This window comes from Myxine glutinosa, chromosome 9 (genome assembly GCF_964187855.1).
Source record: "Myxine glutinosa chromosome 9, kmMyxGlut1.1, whole genome shotgun sequence".
In the NCBI taxonomy this organism is placed as follows: domain Eukaryota; kingdom Metazoa; phylum Chordata; class Myxini; order Myxiniformes; family Myxinidae; genus Myxine; species Myxine glutinosa.
The window spans coordinates 144,910,443-144,937,146 of NC_136269.1; the positions used below are offsets into that span (position 1 = coordinate 144,910,443).

General features: G+C 46.5%; 1 protein-coding gene across 4 annotated transcripts in view; it reads right to left on the bottom strand.

Annotated features, from left to right (window-relative positions):
• LOC137434832 (phosphorylase b kinase regulatory subunit beta-like) overlaps nucleotides 1-26,704 on the bottom strand; it is a 335,447-nt gene that overhangs the window by 131,814 nt on the left and 176,929 nt on the right. For all 4 annotated transcript variants that reach the window (XM_078785025.1, XM_078785024.1, XM_078785027.1 and 1 more), the window contains 3 exons: nucleotides 21,942-22,037; nucleotides 16,294-16,491; nucleotides 7,740-7,797 (listed from right to left, as the gene is read on the bottom strand). In XM_078785025.1, the coding sequence (XP_078641151.1) occupies nucleotides 7,740-7,797; nucleotides 16,294-16,491; nucleotides 21,942-22,037 (352 nt within the window). The remainder of the gene's footprint in view (nucleotides 1-7,739; nucleotides 7,798-16,293; nucleotides 16,492-21,941; nucleotides 22,038-26,704) is intronic.

Sequence of the window (26,704 nt, forward strand, 5' to 3'; positions counted from 1 at the left end):
TCGAGGTGGAGCGTCTTCAGCGCGTCATACTTGTCGGCAGCCGGCGGGTGCTCAAGGAGGCTCAGGGCGCGGGCCGTGGTGGCGGAACCGAGCGCTGCCAGGACGTGGTGGAAGCGGGTGTCGTCCGCGGTGATGCCTCGCAGGGCGAACTGGGAGTCCGTCTGGGCGAACCAAACAGCCGCGTGAGCCTCCCAGAAGGTAGGCAGTTTAAGAGTCACTGCCGTGTCCATGTCGGTAGGTCACCAGTGAAGGAGCTGCGCTCCAACGTGAGTCGAAAGAATTGACGCGACCAAAGACGGAATTGGTCCGAGTTGCTTTATTGAAACAAAACAGCTCAGGTATTCTGACAAGCCCGTTTATCGGGCAGCAATATATATACACATTTATGCCGGGGCGTTTGTCCGGGAAAATCGAGACCGGGCATGCCCGGGTGTCAAGGGCGAGTCCTGGAAAGGCGAGTCTGGACATGCCCGGGCGTCCTGGACACGGCCTGGCAAGTCGAGGCTGGGCGTGCCCGAGCGCTCTGGGCGAGCCCTGGAAAGGCGAGAGCGGGCATGCCCGGACACTCTGGGCGAGCCCTGGAAAGGCGGGTCTAGACATGCCCGGGCGTCCTGGACGCGGCCTGGCAAGTCGAGGCTGGGCATGCCCGGGCGCTCTGGGCGAGCTCTGGAAAGGCGAGAGCGGGCATGCCCGGGAAAGACGAGACCGGGCGTGCCCGGGAGGTTCGGGCGTGCCCGGGAACAGCGAGTCTGGGCATGCCCAGGAGAGGCGCGTCTGGGCCCGTCCGGACGAGCCCGGCATGGCGATCGCGCCCTGGCCGCGTCCTGGCAGGTGCAAGGCGATTGTGTACATTCAGCGGGAACCGCCACAATGGTTTATTTATAAGAGAGAACATTCTAATGAAGGTTTATTTATAAGAAAGAACATTCTAATGATGGTTTATTTCTAAGATAATACAAACAAAGGAAAATTTATTTGTAAGAGAGAACAATCTCAGGAAGATGAGATATCAGATAGATATATCACAAAATCCAACTTACACACCCCTGTCCCTCATTTCCATTCCACCACCTATACTTCCTCCTTGCTCTTCTTGTCTTCTCTGTACTTTTTTGCATTCAGGAACTGAACAATTATGGTTAACAATTTTGAAATTGCCACTCTTTCGTCTAAATGCTGAAAATTGTGTTAAAAAGACGATTTGAATTACAGATTTCACACTATTTATGGCGACTCTATATTTTAAGAGTAGTGACAATTTGTAATTTGAAGCCATTCTGTTTCCATCAGCGCAGCACATCAAACCTGTACCCATTGTGCATGAAGCGTAATGTGTCTGTTTTCTAATCATGCTGTCTTTCTGTGTGTCTAACCCCTGCCCTAGCAGGGAAAATGGCCTTAACATGCCTGTTGTTGTGTTGTTGTCTGTCTTTCTGTGTGCCCAAAAGCAAGATTATACAACTGAATTATTTCTTTTTCGTTCTTACAACGCATCAGAATAAGCAGACAATCAGACAGGATAGATTTTACCTGAAAACATATCACAGAAACCATGGAAAAATTAAGTGCAATGCATCAATAAAGGTTCACACTGATGAGTGCCTAACTCGAGGTGTACAGAGTGGGTAAGTAGAAGAGACACAAAGGTAGAGACAAGATGCAAAAATTAAAAATAAAAGTGGACGAAGGAAAGTGAAAGATGGAAATGGAGGCACACTTTCCACAACAGATGCAACAATTGTGAGTGAAAAAATAGAAAGAGCTTGATTGATTGATTGATTATTAAATTGATATATGCGTGTAAATTACATGCACCAGTCCAGGAATCGAACGCAGGTCCTGTGGTGAACCGTACACCAGTGCTCTGCCATCTGAACGATCTGGGTGACCCCCACCAGAGGACCTGGGTTCGATATTGGTCTGGGCATGTAATTTTCCCACAAATAGCAATTAAATTATTTTAATCCTGTTCATTAATGTAATTGATTGATTGTGTGCTCTGCTTGAAATCAGGTCCATGGCTGCTTGGCACGCGTGATATTGGGTTGTTTGCCATTGCCTTCCCAGGAGTCAGTCAGGGCAGGAATTTGTAATTTGACCAGGATGCCAGTGATAGCTTGCCTACTGTTGGTGAAGAACACCGTGGGTTCTTTAACATCCACCAAATATTGATAGCAGACTGGACACCTGGCATGTCATGAAATCCTTCACATGTGATGAAAACAAGCATATGTATGTAATCCTTCACATGTGGTGAAAACATGCATGTGTATGGAATCCTTCCAGTACAGTATCTACAGGGAATCTATGTTTTGAAATCTTTCTCTGATCAATTGGTGCATCCAATGGCACAAAATCCAGTCTTTTAAAAAAGAATGATGAGCTGTCGATGGAAACAAAATAGTGCCCATAACCACGTGGCCAGAAAATTTTGGGATGCACCATATCGCTACTCCTACTTTATAGGGACTCCAGTAACGACAGCTTAAAAGTACCTGGCTCGCAAGGTTGTTGCAATATTTCACAAAAACGTTAAAGAGAAATGCCGTTGATGATGCTCTGAAAAGTTGCTCAAATGATGCATGGAATTGGGATCGCAGAAGTCTAAACATTTGTGGAGTTTATCGAAGTTAAGTAATTGTTCCCATTTGTATTTTCGTTATAACTGTATTTATTTTATGGTGTTGTACGTATCGTGTGTCCCGAGGAAGATTTTCGGTGCAAATCTTTCATACCTGTATAGAAAATCGTGTTAAATTGTGCCGTGTCTTTTGAGGCCCTGGACAGTGTCCAAACTTGAGGCTTTGTTTTTCTCTCAGCGGTCCATCTTTTGTGCTCCAATAACTTTCGTTCTCTGCTTTTCCCAGTCTTTTCACCCCATAGCCTACTTCCTTGTATAAAATCAACTAAAAAAAAACAAAAAAAAACATTTCCTTCTCTGTTCTTATTCTTTGTTCTCATTCGTTTATTCGTTCTTATTCGTTCGTTCTTCGAACGACGTTCACTGTTATTACTGTTACTGTAATAACAGTTATTACTGTTCACTGTTAACGTTCACTGTTATTAACCTTAAAATGTTTACACTTTCCCCTCAAGTTCTGTATTCCGTCGTATATTATAACACCTTTTTCTTCTTCTTCTTTAAAAGGCTGCTTTCGACTTGCTCACCAAATCTATCCATCCCAAAAAAAAATTCCATCTCTTTCAGTGCCTCTTTTCTACATTCCCTAAACTCTCCTGCACTCCATCCTCCCTTCAGCATCCTTAAATGTATTTTTGACTCGAAGGTCACAAGAAACTCATTTTGCAATAAATGTTTGTTTCCCATTAATCGTACACTTTCTAAAATCCAATCTCACCCCTCCCCTCCAAATCTTCCCCATAACCCCTCCCATCCAAATCTTCCCCATCACCCCTCCCCTCCAAATCTTCCCCATAACCCCTCCCATCCAAATCTTCCCCATAACCCCTCCCATCCAAATCTTCCCCATCACCCCTCCCCTCCAAATCTTCCCCCTTGCCACTCCCCTCCTAATCCTCCCCATCACCCATCCCTTTCAAATCTCCCCCCTTGCCCCTTCTCTCCTAAACTCCCCCCACACCCTCCCCTCCAAGACTCCCCCTCGCCCCTCCCCTCCTAGACTCCCCCCTCACCCCTCCCCTCCAAATCTCCCCCATATCCCATCCCTTTCAAATCCCTCCCCTTGTCCCTTCCCTCCTAAACTCCCCCCTCGCCCCTCCCCTTCAAATCTCCCCACCCTCATTTCTTCTCAATTTCCCCCCTCTCACTCCCCCTCCTCAAAGCGTCCTCCCCGCTTCTTCCCTCTTCCAACTCTCACCTCCATCTCCCCCAACCTTCTGCCTCGCTCTTCCCCCTCCTCAAATAACACCTCATTGTGCCTCACCCAATCAACATCAAACCTTTTGTCCGCCCCATCCTTCCCTTTCTCCGAGCTATTCTGAAATCTCTGACACACCTTCAACAGCTCTCCCTACCTCTTCCACCTCTTCCACATCTTACCCTACCCCTCCTCCCCCCTGTTCTGTATCCGATGCTCCCCCTTCCTCTTCATTAACGGTATGGACCTCAAACATCCGGGGCCTTCGTTCAAACTCAACTGATCTCTTCATACAGGTTGCTTCTGTCAAACCAGACGTGATCTGCTTAACAGAAACTTTCCTCCTTCATGATGTCTCTGATTCCTTAGTATCTCTCCCGGGTTACTCCCTCCTCCGGTATGATAGACCTGAGCCTCGTCCTGGAGGTGGGGTTGCTATCTTTATCAAAAACTCTCTTCCTCACTCGCCCTGCACTGCACTCTCTCCACCTCACCCCCAGGAATACCTCTGGCTACGGCTTCCCCTTCGCTCCCACCTCTTGTTCATATGTGTGTTGTACCGTCCACCAAACAGTGATGACTCCATCTACATCTCGTTGTCTGATAATATGGACCAACTTCTGTCTACTCATCCTAACTCTCTCTTCCTCATATGTGGTGATTTCAATTGTCACCATGCCAGTTGGCTGGGTGTGGGTACCTCTCTCACCAGCCATGGCTCCTCAGTAAACGACTTCTGCGACTCACTGGGACTGACACAATCTGTCAATTTCCCGACCCGGATCTCAGTCAACGGAGCATCTTCTCTTCTGGACTTGGTTATGACTAACTTCCCTGAAAATGTCTGCTGCTCTTCTTCTGCTCCAATCGGCTCATCTGATCATGTGCTTGTTAAAGTGGACATCTCTCTGACCATTCTCAGGGAGCCTCCTCAGCGTCGACGAGTCTGGCATTTCACTCAGGCCAACTGGCATGGTCTTCAAGCAGCCATCAATCATCTGGACTGGTCTCCCATCTCTACCACCTCTGACATCAACTCATCCTGGGAATTCTTCCAAAGTAAATTGCTCTCTCTCATGCACAGATTTATCCCATCTCGTCTTCAGTTGTCATACCCTTCCTCCCGTCCATGGTACATGGAATCTTGTGGTGAGGCTGTTGCCCAGAAACAACTTGCCTTCATCTCCTGGAAAGCAAATCCAACGGAAGGAAATCTCATTTCCTTTCACAAAGCCCGAAACAAGTGTGTGTCTACCCTCAGGAGAGCCAGGAAACAATATCTCTCCGTTCTCAAGATCGAACTCTCTTATCTGTCTCCCTCTTCCAAATCCTGGTGGCGTCTGGTCAAACCTGTTTCTGGTGTTTGTTCTCCCTCCATCCCCTCCCTTCCCTCAAACGGCTACACAGCTGCAGCAGCTACACAGCAGCTACACGTGAAAAAGCTGAATGCCTCAACTCTGTGTTTGCCTCTAAATCTTGTGTCCCAAACCCATCCCTCTCTGTACCCACCGTACCCAGTCGTACCCAGCTGCTCCTGGACTCTGTGTCCTTTCCTCCTGACAAGGTGGAAAAGTTTCTGTCAACCCTCGACTCTGAATCTGCAACTGGACCTGACGGCATCAGCCCACGGGTCCTAAAATCCTGTTCTTCCGCTCTTTCACTCCCTCTCTCTGTTCTCATCACCCTCTCTTTTGCTCAAGGTCAACTGCCATCTGCTTGGAAATCAGCCAACATCACCGCTTTGCACAAAAAGGTGCAAAAACACCTCCTAGCAACTACAGACCAATCAGCCTTCTCCCAATTATCAGCAAAGTCATGGAATCCATCATTGCTTCGGATATGAAGTCTTTCCTCTTCTCCAATGGCTTGATCTCTGATCATCAATTTGGTTTCAGACCAGGTCACTCTACTCTGGACATGCTGCTTCTGCTGTCTCAACAATGGATGGAGGTCCTCAATGCCAAACAGGAAATTAGAGCTGTCTCCCTCGACATATCACGTGCCTTCGATACGGTCTGGCACCCAGCTCTGCTCACCAAACTCTCCTCCTTTTGTATCCATGGAAATCTCCACGCATGGCTGGCGGACTTCCTCTCTCGTCGTAGTCAACGTGTGGCCCTGAATGGGTTTCTCTCATCTCCTCTTCCTGTTCAGGCTGGAGTTCCCCAAGGCAGTGTTCTGGGCCTTGTGCTTTTTCTGGTCTTCATCAATGATCTCTCTGACTCTCTTGAAAATCCTCTCTATCTCTTTGCTGATGACTCCACTCTCTGCCACTCCATTCCTCATCCCTCAGATCGGCAGTCTGCAGCCTCCTCACTCTCTGCAGACCTGGACAAAATCACAGACGGGGCAAACAAGTGGAACATGTCTTTCAATCCTGACAAATCTCACACTCTTACGATGTCTCTCCGAAAAGACCGACTGGACAACCCTCCCATCTACTTTCTGAATAATCCTCTCCAAGAAGTTCTGTCACTCAAGCTTTTGGGTCTCACTATCTGCCATGATCTTTCCTGGGAAAACCACATTTCCAAGCTGGCCTCCAAAGCCAGTCGCCGACCGGGCATCCTCCGTTGTGCGAAGTCCTTCCTTGTCACACCTGAGCTCCTCACCACATACAAGGCTTTCATCCGCAGCTCAATGGAATACTGCTCTCCCCTCTGGGCTGGTGCTCCTGCCTCACACCTAGCTCGTCTTCACGCTGTTGAAACCAAAGCGATCAGAATCATTGGAATCTCCCGCGATGACGCTATCTCCGAGGGCCTTTCACTTACTCACCGCAGGCAGGTTGGTGGACTTTCCGTCTTCTACCGACTCATCTCTGGCCTTGCTCCCCCAGCTCTCTCTGGGCTCTGTCCCCCAAATATTCCTGCAGGTCGCACAAGATCTGCCTGCAACCCTCTTATGGTTAAACTGCCAAAATCAAGACTCTCTGCTCACCTTCACTCCTTCATTCCTCTTTTCTCCCGTCTCTGGAACAAACTCCCTCACTCTCTTCAATCCCACTCCTCCCTCCAGGTCTTTAAAACGGCTGTTCACCACCATCTCTTATCTTCCTCAATCCAAAACCTTGATCTTTTCTACCCCCGCTAATTTCACCCCAAATCCACTTTTTTGAGGTTACTTTTGTCTTCTTTCCTGGAAGTCCTTGGTGTCTTTGCGTTTTATACCTATCCTGCCTCCCCCCAGGCCCTCTGCCTCCCACACATCTCCCGATGTCCCTGCCCTCAAATGTTGTGTTTGTGTGCTTCCTCCCCTTCTCTCCCCATCTTGTCGACCGCTCCCCTTTTTATATACTTTGTTTGCTTGTTTGTTTGATTTGTTTGTTTGATAAATGTTAGCTCTTTCACGAGCCTCGGCTCTGTATACAAAAAAAAATAAAAAATAAAAATTAACTTTTGCTGGGAAAGTGATGGGAAAAGCAAGCAAAAGTTAATTGAATTGCACGATTAGTTTCACTCAAAGCCAAAGCTCTGAGCTACTTATACAGCCCTCTACAAAGTGGTGGTGCAACATCTGGCAGTGGAGGTTGGATTTGACTAAAAAGAGGGCAAAATATATCTGTTTTAAATTGTGTGTACTCCATGAACATCTGTGTTAAATCTACTTTAATCCACATGTTTATGTTGATTTTAAAGATTACTGATACTGAAATGAACAATAAAGTGACTGACGATATTGCATCAAGAACAGTGAAATTGCAATGCAAAATAACCAATGAGCAGCTTTTCAAATGCAGCGCAAGAACCAGCCGCAGTAAACTGGAGACAGACAAACGCACGGACAGACACCTCGATCGGTTCACAATATACACAAGATCCAGGCAGAATAAAACTGCCGTTGGTAGTGTGTTTATGCCTGTCCTTTGTCTATGGCTGGTGTCACCATACCAAGACTTACCATCAATAAGCATGTACAGGTGGAACAGTGGAAACTCGCACTCAATGCCGTCAAATAGCTGCCAAGGAACAGAACACACTCAAAATGATATTTATACTCATAACAACAACAAAAACAACAACATGCATTTTAAAGGCCATTTTCCCTGCTAGAGCGGGGGTTAGCCTTGCGGTCCCCATGACAATCTTCTCCATTTTGCCCTATTTTCTGCATCTCTCCTTGTTAACCCCCTTGCCCGCATTTCTTCTTCCACCATCTTTAGCCAAGTCTTTCTCGGTCTTCCCCGTCTTCTACTTCCTTCTACATTCATTTCCATCACTCTTCTCAACCAGTCACTTTCATCCTTCCTCAACACATGACCAAACCATCTCAACCTGTTCCTCTTCACAGCATCAATCACAGGCTCTATTCCCATCATCTTTCGCAATTCATCATTTGTGTTCCTCTCTCTCAACAATACTCCGCACATCCGTCGAACCATTCGCATTTCCACCCTTTCCAACCTTCGTTGCTGCTCTACGTTCATTACCCATGTCTCGCTCCCATAAATCATAACACTTCTCACACATGCAGCATACACCTTTCCCTTCAGCTTCAACGACACTCCCCTTACATCATCAGCACGCCACTCAATTCCCGAAACTTCTTCCATGCACATCTCACTCGAGCAACCGTTGCCGAGTCTGATCCACCTTCTCCATTCAGCATGTCTCCGAGGTAGAAAAATGTTTTCACACCTTCCAGCTTCACGCCGTCTCCAAGATCCAACTCAACATTTCCTCCATCTGCAGCTCCCTCTGTGCACACCTTACATTTGAATGTAGCTGCCACACTGGTTAATGACCCTCTCAGACCACTACATTTTTGATGAACCCACTCAGCGCACATTGTACACTGAATGGAGTTCACTCCGACACCCTTCCTACACACAGCACAGGGCCACTTCCCAGTTCTTTCCACCTCACCACATGCTTTACCACTTGCCATCACCTTCGTCTTTCCGATATTCATCTTCAGACCTTTTGTCTCCATACATTCCTTCCACGTGTTCATCTTTTCCTTCAGTCCATCCATACTTTCCGCAATCAACACCAGATCATCTGCATACAACAACTCCCACGGTAAACCCTCCTTTACGTTCTGAGCCAGCACCTCCATCACAGCTACAAATAGTAGTGGACTTCGTACTGACCCCTGATGCACTCCCACCTTCACCTCAAACTCACCACTGTTCCCGTCCTTCGTCCTTACAGCTGTGCGCGCTCTTTTGTACATTGCCATCACTACTCTGATCAACCATTCCTCCACTCCTAACTTCCTCAATGCCCATGTCAATACTTTGCGTGGAACCCGATCGAATGCTTTCTCCAGATCAACAAACCCAAGAAACAACTTCTTCCTCTTCTCCATGTACTTCTCCTGCAACTGCCTCACAATGAAAAGCGCGTCTGTCGTTCCTCTTCCTGGCATAAATCCAAACTGCATTTCGTCGATCTTCACTTTCTTCCTTATCCTCCTCTCCAACACCCTTTCCAATACCTTCATTCCATGCTCCAATAACTTTATCGCTCGGTACGAGCCACACTCCAGAGGGTCACCTTTCCCCTTGTATAGAGGGACGAGGGTACTCAGTTCCCAATCCACTGGAATGCGGCCTTCTTTCACCACCAGATTACAGATCTCTGTCATTCTCTTCACACCCCAACTTCCTGCTGCCTTCAACATATCTCCCACAACTCCCGTCGGCCCTCCCGCTTTTCTACTCTTCATTGCTTTTATCGCTTCCTCAACTTCCTTCTCAGTTATCTTCTCTGCCGGTCCTAAAACTGGGTTACTCTCTATGTTGCCATCCCATTCATTCTCTGCATTCAACAGCATTTCCATATATCTTTTCCATCTTCCTTTAATTCCATCTGGGTCGACAACGATTGTCCCACTTCATCCTTCAAGCAACTCACCCCCATCACATCACACCTCTCTTTCGCTATCTGCTTTGCCATCCTGAATACTGCTTTCTGACCCTCTTCCGAATCCAAGCGTTCTCCGAACATTTTCCTACATGCCTCCTGCGCCATTTATACTCATAAAAGGTGCATTTTTACTTTCCTTTACAAATTGTATCGAATCAATGAAACGTTGATTGAGGAATGTTGACTGCCGTCGGAAGCTGATGTTTTGGGCATTAACCCTTCATTGAAGCAAAAAAAGGTCTCACCTTCCTCTTCAGAACCTGACACAGTGAGAGTCGAAATTAGAAGGGCAACGCAATCAACACAACCCTCCCTTATTGGGGGATTGTATTGATTACCCCCCACTCGCAACTCTCCTGTGGTTGTAGTGAGTTGTTATCTCCCCCACAATCCTGTATAAGTGGGGGGTTGAAGTGTTTACACCTCCTCCCAACCTCCCCTACAACCTCCTTCCAAACCTCCCCACCTCTGATGAAGGGTTAATGCCCAAAACGTCAGCTTCTCCTTACTTCCCACAACGTTATGCATACCTCCATCAACGTTCTTTTGATCTCATCCATTTCCCTACCTGTCGGCCAAAGCACATCAATGCGAGCCTTAACTCGCAAGACTAGTTCATCATTCGAGTATAAGTTACATTGTGTTTGTGATTTTAAAATGCACATTATGTATATTTTGTTAGAAATCGAACTATCATTCGTGGTTTGATTATCCAGTAATTAGTCACCCCAAAGGGGATGCGAGACGACTGCAGTGTGTGTGTGTGTGTTTGTGTGTGTGTGTGTGTGTGTGTGTGTGTGTGTGTGTGTGTGTGTTTGTACATGTGTGTGTGTTTGTGTGTGTTTTTGTGTGTGTGTGTGTGTGTGTATGTGTATGTGTGTACATGGATGTGTGTGTGTGTGTCGTTGGTTGTTATCTCCATTTGCTGGTTTCAGGAGGTGGAGCGGAGTCCTCCGAGGACCCAAAGTATCCACCTCCTCCGCTTCGGTAAGGGATCACGATTCATGGACGAAACTGTTCAACGTTTTCAAAGTTTTGTTCCAAGGGCTCTTTTCAGGATCGTCACCGAACCCCGGAAAACTTACAACTTCAGTTTGTTTGTGGTAAAATTCACAGGGATGGTTTTAAGATCTCAAAGGACATTCCTGCCAAACTCCCTAAATATTCCACACTCTCATGGGAACAAATTGCATTGGAACAGCGAGAATGTAACCGGATTTTCTGCTCGTGCTTTATAAACTCAACGACGTGTAGGTCGTGAGATGGATTAATCACGGGGCAGCGTAATTGATCAATCATTAGCCGGGCTGTGTGATCATGTGATTGATCAATCATTAGCCGGGCTGTGTGATCATGTGTTTGATCAATCATTAGCCAGGCTGTGTGATCGTGTGATTGATCAATCATTAGCCAGGCCGTATGATCATGTGATTGATCAATCATTAGCCGGGCTGTGTGATCATGTGTTTGATCAATCATTAGCCGGGCTGTGTGATCATGTGATTGATCAATCATTAGCCGGGCCGTATGATCATGTGTTTGATCAATCATTAGCCGGGCTGTGTGATAATGTGATTGATCAATCATTAGCCAGGCCGTATGATCATGTGATTGATCAATCATTAGCCGGGCTGTGTGATCATGTGATTGATCAATCATTAGCCGGGCTGTGTGATCATGTGTTTGATCAATCATTAGCCAGGCTGTGTGATCGTGTGATTGATCAATCATTAGCCAGGCCGTATGATCATGTGATTGATCAATCATTAGCCGGGCTGTGTGATCATGTGATTGATCAATCATTAGCCGGGCTGTGTGATCATGTGTTTGATCAATCATTAGCCAGGCTGTGTGATCGTGTGATTGATCAATCATTAGCCAGGCCGTATGATCATGTGATTGATCAATCATTAGCCGGGCTGTGTGATCATGTGTTTGATCAATCATTAGCCGGGCTGTGTGATCATGTGATTGATCAATCATTAGCCGGGCCGTATGATCATGTGTTTGATCAATCATTAGCCGGGCTGTGTGATCATGTGATTGATCAATCATTAGCCAGACCGTATGATCATGTGATTGATCAATCATTAGCCGGGCTGTGTGATCATGTGTTTGATCAATCATTAGCCGGGCTGTGTGATCATGTGATTGATCAATCATTAGCCGGGCCGTATGATCATGTGTTTGATCAATCATGAGCCGGGCTGTGTGATCATGTGATTGATCAATCATTAGCCGGGCTGTGTGATCATGTGATTGATCAATCATTAGCCAGGCTGTGTGATCATGTGTTTGATCAATCATTAGCCGGGCTGTGTGATCATGTGTTTGATCAATCATTAGCCGGGCTGTGTGATCATGTGATTGATCAATCATTAGCCAGGCCGTATGATCATGTGTTTGATCAATCATTAGCCGGGCTGTGTGATCATGTGTTTGATCAATCATTAGCCAGGCCGTATGATCATGTGTTTGATCAATCATGAGCCGGGCTGTGTGATCATGTCTTTGATCAATCATTAGCCAGGCTGTGTGATGACGTGTTTGATCAATCATTAGCCAGGCTGTGTGATCATGTGTTTGATCAATCATTAGCCGGGCCGTATGATCATGTGTTTGATCAATCATTAGCCAGGCTGTGTGATGATGTGTTTGATCAATCATTAGCCAGGATGTGTGATCATGTGTTTGATCAATCATTAGCCGGGCTGTGTGATCATGTGATTGATCAATCATTAGCCAGGCCGTATGATCATGTGTTTGATCAATCATTAGCCGGGCTGTGTGATCATGTGTTTGATCAATCATTAGCCAGGCCGTATGATCATGTGTTTGATCAATCATGAGCCGGGCTGTGTGATCATGTCTTTGATCAATCATTAGCCAGGCTGTGTGATGACGTGTTTGATCAATCATTAGCCAGGCTGTGTGATCATGTGTTTGATCAATCATTAGCCGGGCCGTATGATCATGTGTTTGATCAATCATTAGCCAGGCTGTGTGATGATGTGTTTGATCAATCATTAGCCAGGATGTGTGATCATGTGTTTGATCAATCATTAGCCGGGCCGTATGATCATGTGTTTGATCAATCATGAGCCAGGCTGTGTGATCATGTGTTTGATCAATCATTAGCCAGGCTGTGTGATGATGTGTTTGATCAATCATTAGCCAGGCTGTGTGATCATGTGATTGATCAATCATTAGCCAGGCCGTATGATCATGTGTTTGATCAATCATGAGCCGGGCTGTGTGATCATGTGTTTGACCAATCATTAGCCGGGCTGTGTGATCATGTGATTGATCAATCATTAGCCAGGCTGTGTGATCATGTGTTTGATCAATCATTAGCCAGGCTGTGTGATCATGTGTTTGATCAATCATTAGCCAGGCTGTGTGATCATGTGTTTGATCAATCATTAGCCAGGCTGTGTGATCATGTGTTTGATCAATCATTAGCCAGGCTGTGTGATCATGTGTTTGATCAATCATTAGCCAGGCTGTGTGATCATGTGTTTGATCAATCATTAGCCGGGCTGTGTGATCATGTGATTGATCAATCATTCGCCAGGCCGTATGATCATGTGATTGATCAATCATTCATCAGGCTGCGTGATCATGTGATTGATCAATCATTCATCAGGTGGTGTGATCATGTGATTGATCAATCATTCATCAGGCTGTGTTGTCATGTGATTGATCAATCATTCATCAGGCTGTCTGATCATGTGATTGATCAATCATTCATCAAGCTGTGTGATCATGTGATTGATCATTTATTCATCAGGCTGCGTGATCATGTGATTGATCAATCATTCATCAGGCTGTCTGATCATGTGATTGATCAATCATTCATCAAGCTGTGTGATCATGTGATTGATCAATCATTCATCAGGCTGCGTGATCATGTGATTGATCAATCATTCATCAGGCTGTGTGATCATGTGATTGATCAATCATTCATCAGGCTGTGTGATCATGTGATTGATCAATCATTTGCCGGGCTGTGTGATCGTGTGACTGATCAATCATTCATCAGGCTGTGTGATCATGTGATTGATCAGTCATTCATGATGCTGTATGATCATGTGATTGATCAATCATTCATCAGGCTGTGTGATCATGTGATTGATCAATCATTCATGATGCTGTATGATCATGTGATTGATCAATCATTCATCAGGCTGTCTGATCATGTGATTGATCAAACATTCATCAGGCTGTGTGATCATGTGATTGATCAATCATTTGCCGGGCTGTGTGATCATGTGATTGATCAATCATTCATCAAACTGTGTGATCATGTGATTGATCAATCATTCATCAGGCTGCGTGATCGTGTGATTGATCAAACATTCATCAGGCTGCGTGATCGTGTGATTGATCAAACATTCATCAGGCTGTGATCATGTGATTGATCAAACATTCATCAGGCTGTGTGATCATGTGATTGATCAATCATTCATCAGGCTGCGTGATCATGTGATTGATCAAACATTCATCAGGCTGTGTGATCGTGTGATTGATCAATCATTCATCAGGCTGCGTGATCATGTGATTGATCAATCATTCATCAGGCTGTGTGATCATGTGATTGATCAATCATTCATCAGGCTGCGTGATCATGTGATTGATCAATCATTCATCAAGCTGTGTGATCATGTGATTGATCAATCATTAGCCAGGCTGTGTGATCATGTGATTGATCAATCATTCATCAGGCTGTGTGATCATGTGATTGATCAATCATTCATCAGGTGGTGTGATCATGTAATTGATCAATCATTCATCAGGTGGTGTGATCATGTAATTGATCAATCATTCATCAGGCTGTATGATCATGTAATTGATCAATCATTCATCAGGCTGCGTGATCATGTGATTGATCAATCATTCATCAGGCTGTGTTTTCATGTGATTGATCAATCATTCATCAGGCTGTATGATCATGTGATTGATCAATCATTCATCAGGCTGCGTGATCATGTGATTGATCAATCATTCATCAGGCTGTGTTGTCATGTGATTGATCAATCATTCATCAGGCTGTATGATCATGTGATTGATCAATCATTCATCAGGCTGTGTTATCATGTGATTGATCAATCATTCATCAGGCTGTGTGATCATGTGATTGATCAATCATTCATCAGGCTGCGTGATCATGTGATTGATCAATCATTCATCAGGCTGCAAGATCATGTGATTGATCAATCATTCATCAGGCTGCGTGATCATGTGATTGATCAATCATTCATCAGGCTGTCTGATCATGTGATTGATCAATCATTCATCAAGCTGTGTGATCATGTGATTGATCATTTATTCATCAGGCTGCGTGATCATGTGATTGATCAATCATTCATCAGGCTGTCTGATCATGTGATTGATCAATCATTCATCAAGCTGTGTGATCATGTGATTGATCAATCATTCATCAGGCTGCGTGATCATGTGATTGATCAATCATTCATCAGGCTGTGTGATCATGTGATTGATCAATCATTTGCCGGGCTGTGTGATCGTGTGACTGATCAATCATTCATCAGGCTGTGTGATCATGTGATTGATCAGTCATTCATGATGCTGTATGATCATGTGATTGATCAATCATTCATCAGGCTGTGTGATCATGTGATTGATTAATCATTCATGATGCTGTATGATCATGTGATTGATCAATCATTCATCAGGCTGTCTGATCATGTGATTGATCAAACATTCATCAGGCTGTGTGATCATGTGATTGATCAATCATTTGCCAGGCTGTGTGATCATGTGATTGATCAATCATTCATCAAGCTGTGTGATCATGTGATTGATCCATCATTCATCAGGCTGCGTGATCATGTGATTGATCAAACATTCATCAGGCTGCGTGATCGTGTGATTGATCAAACATTCATCAGGCTGTGTGATCATGTGATTGATCAAACATTCATCTGGCTGTGTGATCATGTGATTGATCAATCATTCATCAGGCTGCGTGATCATGTGATTGATCAAACATTCATCAGGCTGCGTGATCATGTGATTGATCAAACATTCATCAGGCTGTGTGATCGTGTGATTGATCAATCATTCATCAGGCTGTGTGATCATGTGATTGATCAATCATTCATGAGGCTGCGTGATCATGTGATTGATCAATCATTCATCAGGCTGTGTGATCGTGTGATTGATCAATCATTTGCCTGGCTGTGTGATCATGTGATTGATCAATCATTCATCAGGCTGCGTGATCATGTGATTGATCAATCATTCATCAGGCTGTGTGATCATGTGATTGATCAATCATTCATCAAGCTGTGTGATCATGTGATTGATCAATCATTCATCAGGCTGTCTGATCATGTGATTGATCAAACATTCATCAGGCTGTGTGATCATGTGATTGATCAATCATTCATCAGGCTGTCTGATCATGTGATTGATCAATGAACTCGCATGTTGTGTTCATCTCATTACTAAATACTCGTGTATATTTCCCACGGAATGTTCACAGCGTGGACCCCACGAGGACGAAGTCTCGGAGGCAGCCAGACATGCAGACATAACGGAAGGCTTACGGACAGACGAACCTTGATCTCTGCGGGCTTGTAGTGTCTCCGGCTGGAATCTTCTAAAGATGTGCGGTAGCCATCACGTAGGAAACGCTTGAAGCCAAAACGCCTTCTCAGTTTCCGTACGACCTTACTTAATGTCTGAGAGCGCAGGGTTTCATCATCGACAGCAAAGGCTGGATATCCACAACATGGGAGCAAAGCTGCATCGGTGTTCTGAGATTGGGCAGGTAGGAGAGGATTTGCAATGTACAAAGAAGACAACATGTCATCGTACATAATACGCGGCTTTATCGGTCAAATATGATCAGAAAAAGTCATTTTGCATTTGCCAAGTGAGAAAGCGAAACATCGGGGCAACGTCCACCCCATATACCTCCTCAGACCCCAATTTATATAATGCCTTCAACAAACATTGGTACATCAAGGGTGATGAAGGTTGTGGTGAAGTTTCATTGTAATTGTGGGAACACAACCTGTCGACTAAATTTCGTACAAATTCATCCTGAACTTTTTGAGATACTGTATTCTGCTCACAGACGGACAGATAGACAAACAGACAAACGGGGGTAAAAACATAACCAACCTCCGTCCACCTTAGGTGGTGGAGGTAATCAATCCTTGTGAGTAATTTTCCATCGATGTTTTGATACATTAAACAAACTGATATGTACACTTGGTCCTCGGTTAACATCGTGGTTACGTTCTTGGTAACCAAGACGTTAAGTGAAACGACGTTAACCCGGACGACGACGTTAAGCGAGGACATCCTGTACTTTCTTGCAAATGTAGAGACATACAGTTTACACACCACAGAACTTGTACATCCTTTTTTTGAGACCCAAACTCTGATATTCTTTGAGTTAAAAGGCCAAGGTTATGCTTTGAGTAGGCCAGGGCAGGAACTTTGCATTTGGCCATGGTACTGGCACGCAATAGCCTACTCCTGTGAGACACCGTGGGATCTGTAACAAAATCAAATCAGCCTGTGTCACCTGTTGCCCAAACACATGCCGTGGAACACATGAAGCAAAGGGCGTTTTTCAAGGACAAGTGGGAAAAGGTCATGCAAATCAAAGTGCCGTCACTCAATGGGAAAACGCTACTCGAGCGCTACCTGACGGGGCTTTTTACATTCTCATTATCAGGACATCATGGGAGGGTAAGCGGGACATCATGGGAGGGTAAGCGGGACAACATTGGAGGATAAGTGTGACATCATGGGAGGGTAAGCAGGCCATCATGGGAGGGTAAGTGGGACATCATGGGAGGGTAAGCGGGACATCATGGGAGGGTAAGCGGGACATCATGGGAGGGTAAACGGGACATCATGGGAGGGTAAGCGGGACATCATGGGAGGGTAAGCGGAACATCATGGGAGGGTAAGCGGGACATCGTGGGAGGATAAGCGGGACATCATGGGAGGATAAGCGGGATATCATGGGAGGGTAAGTGGGACATCATGGGAGGGTAAGTGGGACATCATGGGAGGGTAAGCGGGACATCATGGGAGGGTAAGCGGGACATCATGGGAGGGTAAGCGGGACATCATGGGAGGGTAAGCAGAACATCATGGGAGGGTAAGCAGGACATCGTGGGAGGATAAGCGGGACAACATTGGAGGATAAGTGTGACATCATGGGAGGGTAAGCAGGCCATCATGGGAGGGTAAGTGGGACATCGTGGGAGGGTAAGTGGGACATCATGGGAGGGTAAGCGGGACATCATGGGAGGGTAAGTGGGACATCATGGGAGGGTAAGCTGGACATCATGGGAGGGTAAGCGGGACATCATGGGAGGGTAAGAGGGACATCATGGGAGGGTAAGCGGGACATCATGGGAGGATAAGCGGGACATCATGGGAGGGTAAGCGGGACAACATGGGAGGGTAAGCAGGCCATCATGGAAGGGTAAGCGGTTCATCATGGGAGGATAAGCGGGACATCATGGGAGTCTACGTGGGACATCATGGGAGTCTACGTGGCACATCATGGGAGGGTAAGCGGGACATCATGGGAGGGTAAGCGGGACATCATGGAAGGGTAAGCAGGACATCATGGGAGGGTAAGTGGGACATCATGGGAGGGTAGGCAGGACACCATGGGACTGTAAGTGGAGCATCATGGGAGGGTGAGCGTGACATCATGGGAGGGTGAGCGGGACATCATGGGAGGGTAAGCAGGACATCATGGGAGGGTAAGTGGAACATCATGGGAGGGTAAGCGGGAGATCATGGGACATCATGGGAGGGTAAGCAGGACATCATGGGAGGGTAAGCGGGAGATCATGGGAGGGTAAGCGGGAGATCATGGGAGGATAAGTGGCACATAGTGGGAGGGTAAGTGGCACATAGTGGGAGGATAAGTGGGGCATCATGGGAGGGTCTGCGGGACATCGTGGGAAGGTAAGTGGCACATAGTATGAGGATAAGTGGGACATCATGGGAGGGTAAGTGGGACATCATGGGAGGGTAAGTAGCACATAGTGGGAAGGTAAGCAGGACATCATGGGAGGGTAAGCGGGACATCATGGAAGGGTAAGCGGGATATCATGGAAGGGTAGGCAGGACATCATGGGAGGGTAAGTGGAACATAGTGGGAGGATAAGTGGGACATAGTTGGAGGATAAGTGGGACATAGTGGGAAGGTAAGTAGGACATCATGGGAGGATTAGTGGGACATTGTGGGAGGGTAAGTGGGACATCATGGGAGGGTAAGCAACACCTCATGGGAGGGTAAGCAGGACATCATGGGAGGGTAGTTGGGACATCATGGGAGGGTAAGCAGGACATCATGGGAGGGTAAGCGGAACATCATGGGAAGATAAGCGGGAGATCATGGGACATCATGGGAGTGTAAGCAGGACATCACGGGAGGGTAAGTGGAACATCATCAGATGGTAAGCGGGACATCACGGGAGGGTAAGTGGGACATCATGGGAGGGCAAGCGGGACATCATGGGAGGGTAAGCGGGACATCGTGGGAGGGTAAGTGGCACATAGTGGGAAGATAAGTGGGACATAGTGGGAAGGTAAGCAGGACATCATGGGAGGATAAGTGGGACATCATGGGAGGGTGAGTGGGACATCGTTGGAGCGTAAGTGGCACATAGTGGGAAGGTAAGCAGGACATCATGGGAGGGTGAGTGGGACATCGTGGGAGGGTAAGTGGGACATAGTGGGAAGGTAAGCAGGACATCACGGGAGGGTGAGTGGGACATCGTGGGAGGGTAAGTGGGACGTAGTGGGAAGGTAAGCAGGACATCATGGGAGGGTAAGCGGGACATCGTGGGAGGGTAAGTGGAACATAGTGGGAGGATAAGTGGGACATAGTGGGAGGATAAGTGGGACAAAGTGGGAGGATAAGTGGGAGATAGTGGGAGGGTAAGTGGGACATAGTGGGAATGTAAGCGGGGCATCCTGGAAGGGTAAGCAGGACATCGTGGGAGGGTAAGCGGAACATCATGGGAGGGTAAGCGAGAGATCATGGGACATCATTGGAGGGTAAGCAGGACATCATGGGAGGGTAAGAGGAACATCATGGGAGGGTAAGCGGGGCATCATGGGAGGGTAAGTGGGACATCATGGGAGGGTAAGTGGCACGTAGTGGGAGGATAAGTGGGGCATCATGGGAGGGTATGCAGGACATCGTAAGTGGCACGTAGTGGGAGGATAAGTGGGACATCATGGGAGGGTAAGCGGGACATCATGGGAGGGTAAGCGGGACATCATGGGAGGGTAAGTAGCACATAGTGGGAAGGTAAGCAGGACATCATGGGAGGGTAAGCGGGACATCATGGAAGGGTAAGCGGGATATCATGGAAGGGTAAGCAGGACATCATGGGAGGGTAAGTGGAACATAGTGGGAGGGTAAGTGAGACATCATTGGAGGGTAAGCAACACATCATGGGAGGGTAAGTGGGACATCATGGGAGGGTAAATGGGACATCATGGGAAGGTAATATATGGTGGGACATCTTGCTCTCCCAGCTCTATCTGTGCTCTGTCCCCCAAATATTCCTTCAGGTCGCACAAGATCTGCCAGCAACCGTCTTCTGGTGAAACTGCCAAAATCAAGACTCTCTGCTCACCTTCACTCATTTATTCTTCTTTTCTCCCGCCTCTGGAACAAACTCCCTCACTCTCTTCAATCCCACTCCTCCATCCAGGTCTTCAAAACAGCTGTTCACCACCATCTCTTGTCTTCCCCAATCCAAACCTTGGTCTTTTCTACCCCCGCTAATTCACCCCAAATCCGCCTCTTTCAATCTCCAACTTCTTTCCTGAAATTCCTGGTAGTGTTCATTTGCTTTATACCGTGTATCCCTCCCTCCTCCCCCAGCCCTCCCCCTTCCTCAGATCTACCGACGTCCCTGTTCTCTTCTCTTGTTGTGCTTGTGTGCTTCCCTCTCCCTCCCCTCTTGTCTCCCGCTCCCTTCATTGTATGTTTTGTGTGTTTGTCCATGTTTTCTTGTTCAATGTGTTAGCTCTTACATGAGCCTCGATTCTGTGTACAAAAAAACCAAGTTGACCAGACTACCCTTATATACGGTGATAGATCGCCTGCTCTTCACGAAGGACAGCATGAATGTTTGACGTCCACTGACTGGTAGATGGGGTACCCGCTTTAATTTCAAATCCGAGGGACAGGGAAGGGCATATGTTCCACTTGGATAAGACACAGGTGAGCTGTGCTCCGAGAGGATAAGGTCATCTCAGCCCAGTTTAATTTCCTTCCGAGGGACAGGACAGCGCAGATGTTACACTTGGATAAGACACAGGTGAGCTGTGCTCCGAGGGGATAAAGTCATCTCAGGTTATCGGAAAAGCAAATCCGAGGCTAAGCCGGATTATAGACGAAAAGCCTGAGAGTGCAGTTGAGGGATGACGTCATTAATTTGAGCTGGCTCCCTTTGTGACATTTACCTGGATATCGTATTACTTATTTCAAGGTAAAGATTTCACTTTCCTTTTCAAACGAAACTTAGGAGTGAAATTTTGCCAGTATGGTACGGAGGAGGCACACCTATCTCTGACTTGTACAGTCTGAGTCCGATTCCTGCTCTGCAGACAAATCATTATGTCACAGCGTGCACCGTCCCTTGGATGGATGTTAAGCCGGGTGTCCCATCTGCTAGTATTAGATGGTAGATGTTCAAGATCCCATGGTGTCCTTCCTGAAGTTGGCAAAAGCAAACCACCCAGTGCAATCTTTACCATGAGATTGTGTCACGGTACTGAACTTGCATTTTGTCAGATTGAGAGAGACTGATAAACTCGCATAGGATCGATATCTACAGCACCTGTCCACCCATGGTACCTTATTGGCAATGTTCAAATTACATAACGGAACAGCGTTGTGCGGGATAGGTGCAGTGTGCCAACGTTGTGCATGCAAACTACAGGGTGTGAGACAGGTGTAGGAGAGGTGTGAGACAGGTGTAGGAGAGGTGTGAGACAGGTGTAGGAGAGGTGTGAGACAGGTGTAGGAGAGGTGTGAGACAGGTGTAGGAGAGGTGTGAGACAGGTGTAGGAGAGGTGTGAGACAGGTGTAGGAGAGGTGTGAGACAGATGTAGGAGAGGTGTGAGACAGGTGTTGGAGAGGTGTGAGACAGGTGTAGGAGAGGTGTGAGACAGGTGTAGGCGAGGTGTGAGACAGGTGCCTCACATGTGATCTTGACTCCCTTGGAAGCAGCGATGTGAAGGTCTGCCGGTTGCGGTTGTGAGCATCTGTATCGACGAAAATGACCGACCACGAACAACCCTGGGGGATGAAAGAAAAGGGTGTTGGAGAGTATAACTGGTTCGGCTCACACGTCACAAGGTGTCCCGGTGTCCTGAGATGTGGGAATAATCAAATGTGAAACGAGCATGAAGATGCTGTGACGTCAGGAGAGGTAAATCTTATTGGTTTGTTTCACATCATAAACAGATCTTTTGCTGCAGCGACCTCAGCGACGTGGACGGAATATTTATTACTCTCGCCAGGGAGTAATGCATTCACTCGTGTCCGTGTGTGTGTGTGTGTTCGTGTGTTTGTGAACAAGATATCTGGAAAAGTTCTGAACGGATTTGGATGAAAGTTGGTGGGATGATTGCCCTTGGGATAAGGAAGAATTGATTAGATTTTGGTGAAGCTCAGGATATTATTCCGGATCCAGGAATTTTTTGAAGGAGTTTTTTACCATTGGAAGATAGGGCTCATTTTTTTTTTAACATTATCTTCTATATATTCTATATTTAACATTGTGATATGAAAATAGTTTTCATATTTGTTGTCAATGTAGTTTAAACTCGTGGTTATGCGTTTGAGCGGTGTATTTTGTTAGCAGCGTCGTCTTCAATGTTCTTTTTTTTTTCTAATAAAGACATATTCTGTCATTTTAAAACCACCAAAGTGAGTATTAGGTTTCACCGTTTCATAAAATGTATCGTTTGATACGTATAATGCTTTAAAACTGGGTTTTTTTTTCTTCCTCAGAAGAGATATCAACATTTAGCTCAGTGAATGTCAATCGCGGTGTCAGTATTTGATGAACATATCAAGACTTAGTTCCAGATTTGTCAATGGCTGAGGTATATTAACAAACGAAAAGAACAGATTTGGCAAAATTCCAACTTTTAAAAAAAAGATCGCATGGTTATGAGGCTGAAGAAGAAGAAACCTCGCATGGCCTTCCCAGACCAAATAAATAATTCTGGTTATCGCTCTGCGATTTTCAGGTTTATTACTCCCACCAGGGAGTTTTTTTTTTTTTTTTTTTTTTTTTTTCTTCTTTGTATACAAGATCGAGGCTCGTGAAAGAGCGAACATTAATCACACAGAAAGACAAACAGACACATAAAACAAATAACATCGGGAGCGGTAGACAAGATGGGGAGAGAGGGGGAAGGACACAAACACAACATTTGAGAGCAGGGACCGAGAGACATGGAGACATCGAGAGATCTGTGGGAGGGAGAGGGCTTTGGGGGGGAGGCATGTGAAGGGGGGGAGGCATGTGAGGGGGGGGGGGGGGGTGGGAGAGGTATAAACATATGGACACTGCCAGGATTTCCAGGAAAGAAGTTGGAATTTCAAACAAGGTGGATCTGGGGTGAATTAGTGGGGGTAGAAAAGATCAAGGTTATGGATGGGGGAAGATAAGAGATGGTGGTGAACAGCTGTTTTAAAGACCTGGAGGGTGGAGAGGGATTGAAGGGAGTGTGGGAGTTTGTTCCACAGGCGGGAGAAAAGAGGAATGAAAGAGTGAAGGTGAGCAGAGAGCCGAGATTTCGGCAGTTTAACCATCAGAGGGTTGCTGGCAGATCTTGTGCGACCTGTAGGAATATTTGGGGGACAGAGCACAGAGAGAGCTGGGGGAGCAAGGCCGGAGAGGAGTCGGTAGAAGACAGAAAGGCCACCTACCTGCCTGCGGTGAGTGAGTGAAAGGCCCTCAGAGATAGCTTCATCGCGGGAGATTCCAATGATTTTGAAAGCTTTGGATTCAACAGCGTGAAGCCGAGCCAGGTGTGAGGCAGGAGCACCAGCCCATAGGGGAGAACAGTATTCCATTGAGCTGCGGATGAAAGCCTTGTATGTGGTGAGGAGCTCAGGTGTGCCGAGGAAGGACTTCGCACGACGGAGGATGCCCAGTCGGCGACTGGCTTTGGAGGCCAGCTTGGAAATGTGGTTTTCCCAAGAAAGATCATGGCAGATAGTGAGACCCAAAAGCTTGAGTGACAGAACTTCTTGGAGAGGATTGTTGAGAAAGTAGATGGGAGGGTTGTCCAGTCGATCTTTTCGGAGAGACATAGTAAGAGAGTGAGATTTGCAGGATTGAAAGACATGTTCCACTTGTTTGACCAGTCTGTGATTTTGTCCAGGTCTTCAGAGAGTGAGGTGGCTGCAGACTGCCGATCTGAGGGAAGAGGATTGGAGCGGCAGAGAGTGGAGTCATCAGCAAAGAGATAGAGAGGATTTTCCAGAGAGTCAGAGAGATCATTGATAAAGACCAGAAAAAGCACAGGGCCCAGCACACTTCCTTGGGGAACTCCAGCCTGAACAGGAAGGGGAGATGAGAGAAATCCATTCAGGGCCACACGTTGACTACGACCAGAGAGGAAGTCCGCAAGCCATGCATGGAGATTTCCATGGATACCATAGGAGGAGAGTTTGGTGAGCAGAGCTGGGTGCCAGACCGTATCAAAGGCCATTGATATGTCAAGGGAGACAGCTCTGATTTCCTGTTTGGCATTGAGGACCTCCATCCATTGTTGAGACAGCAGAAGCAGCATGTCCAGAGTAGAGTGACCTGGTCTGAAACCAAATTGATGATCAGAGATCAAGCCATTGGAGAAGAGGAAAGATTTCATATCCGAAGCAATGATGGATTCCATGACTTTGCTGATAATTGGGAGCAGGCTGATTGGTCTGTAGTTGCAAGGATCTGTTTTTGCACCTTTTTTGTGAAAAGCGGTAATGTTAGCTGATTTCCAGGATGCTGGCAGATGACCTTGAGCAAAAGATAGGGTGAAAAGAACAGAGAGAGGGTGAGATAGAGCGGCAGAGCAGGATTTTAGGACCCGTGGGCTGATGCCGTCTGGTCCAGTAGCAGAATCAGAGTCGAGGTTTGACAAAAACTCCTCCACCTTGTCAGGAGAGAAGGACACAGAGTCCAGGAGCAGTTGGGTTCGACTGGGAAAGGTGGGAACAGAGAGAGATGGGTTTGGGACTAAGGATTTCGAGGCGAACACAGAGTTGAGGCATTCGGCTTTGTCACGTGCGATGTCAACTGTGTGGCCATTTGAGGTAAGGGAGGGGATGGAGGGGGAACAAACACCAGAAACGGATTTGACCAGACGCCACCAGGATTTGGAGGAAGGAGACAGGTTTGAGAGTTCATTCTTGAGTGAGGAGAGATAGTGCTTCCTGGCACTCCTGAGGGTAGACACACACTTGTTCCGAGCTTGGTGGAAGGAACTGAGATTTCCTTCAGTTGGATTAGCCTTCCAAGAGGCAAAGGCAAGTTGTTTCAGGGCAACTGCCTCACCACAAGATTCAGTGTACCATGGACGGGAGGAAGGGTAAGACAATTGAAGGCGAGATGGGATAAATCTGTGCATGAGAGAGATCAGTTTGCTTTGGAAGAATTCCCAGGAAGAATTGATGTCAGAGGCAGTGGAGATGGGAGACCAATCCAGACGATTGATGGCTGCTTGAAGACCGTCCCAGTCGGCCTGAGTGAAATGCCAGACTCGTCGACGCTGAGGAGGCTCTCTGAGAATGGCCAGAGAGATGTCCACTTTGACAAGCACATGATCAGAAGAACCGATTGGAGCAGAAGAAGAGCAGCAGACATTAGCAGGGAAGTTTGTCATAATCAAGTCTAGAAGAGAAGATACTCCATTGGCTGAGATCCGGGTCGGGAAATTGACAGATTGTGTCAATCCCAGTGAGTCACAGAAGTCCTTTGCTGAGGTGCCATGACTAGTGAGAGAGGAACCCACACCCAACCAGGTGGCATGATGACAGTTGAAGTCACCACATATGAGGAAGAGAGAGTTGGGATGAGTGGATAGAAGTTGGTCCATGTTGTCAGACATTGAAATGTAGATGGAGTCATCACTGTTTGGGGGACGGTACAGAACACATATGAACAAAAGGTGGGAGCGGAGAGGAAGCCGTAGCCAGAGGTACTCCTGGGGGTGAGGAGGAAAGAGGGCAGTGCAAGGAGAGTGAGGAAGAGAGTTTTTGACAAAGATAGCCACCCCACCACCAGGCCGAGGCTCAGGTCTATCATACCGGAGGAGGGAGTAACCAGGAAGAGATAAATCACCTGAGTGACGCATTCGATCGTGTCCGTCCGTGTGTGTGTGTGTTCGTATGTTTGTGAACAACATATCTGGAAAAGTTCTGAACGGATTTGAATGAAAGTTGGTGGGATGGTTGCCCTCGGGATAGGGAAGAATTGATTAGTTTTTGGTGAAGCTCAGGATATTATTCCGGATCCAGGAATTGTTTTGGAAAAAATTTTGGGAAATATTTTTCTCTTTTACTGCATTGAAGCTTTTATTCTTATTGTTAAATGATGTTTTTCTCCTCTAATTCCGAGATATATCAAAATAAATTCTCTGACAGTTAGGGCTTACTTGCTTTTTCATTTATTGTTTTGGGGAGAGGGGAGGTTAAACAAAACGTATTATCCCAACTAAACCCACGGCGGGAGTATGCGCTCTACCGAGTGGCGTTCGAGTTAAACCTGTGAAGGATTCCATATTGATGAAAATCTCGGGATATCTTGTGATCTGTGCTGTTTTTTTCATGGATTTCTGACAGGTGTGTTACAGGACTCCTGCACATCTTACTATAATTCACCAAATGTCTGTCTGTCTGTCTTTTCCCAGGCACCACAAAAACGGCTGAACCGATCGCAACGAAATTTTGGGTGG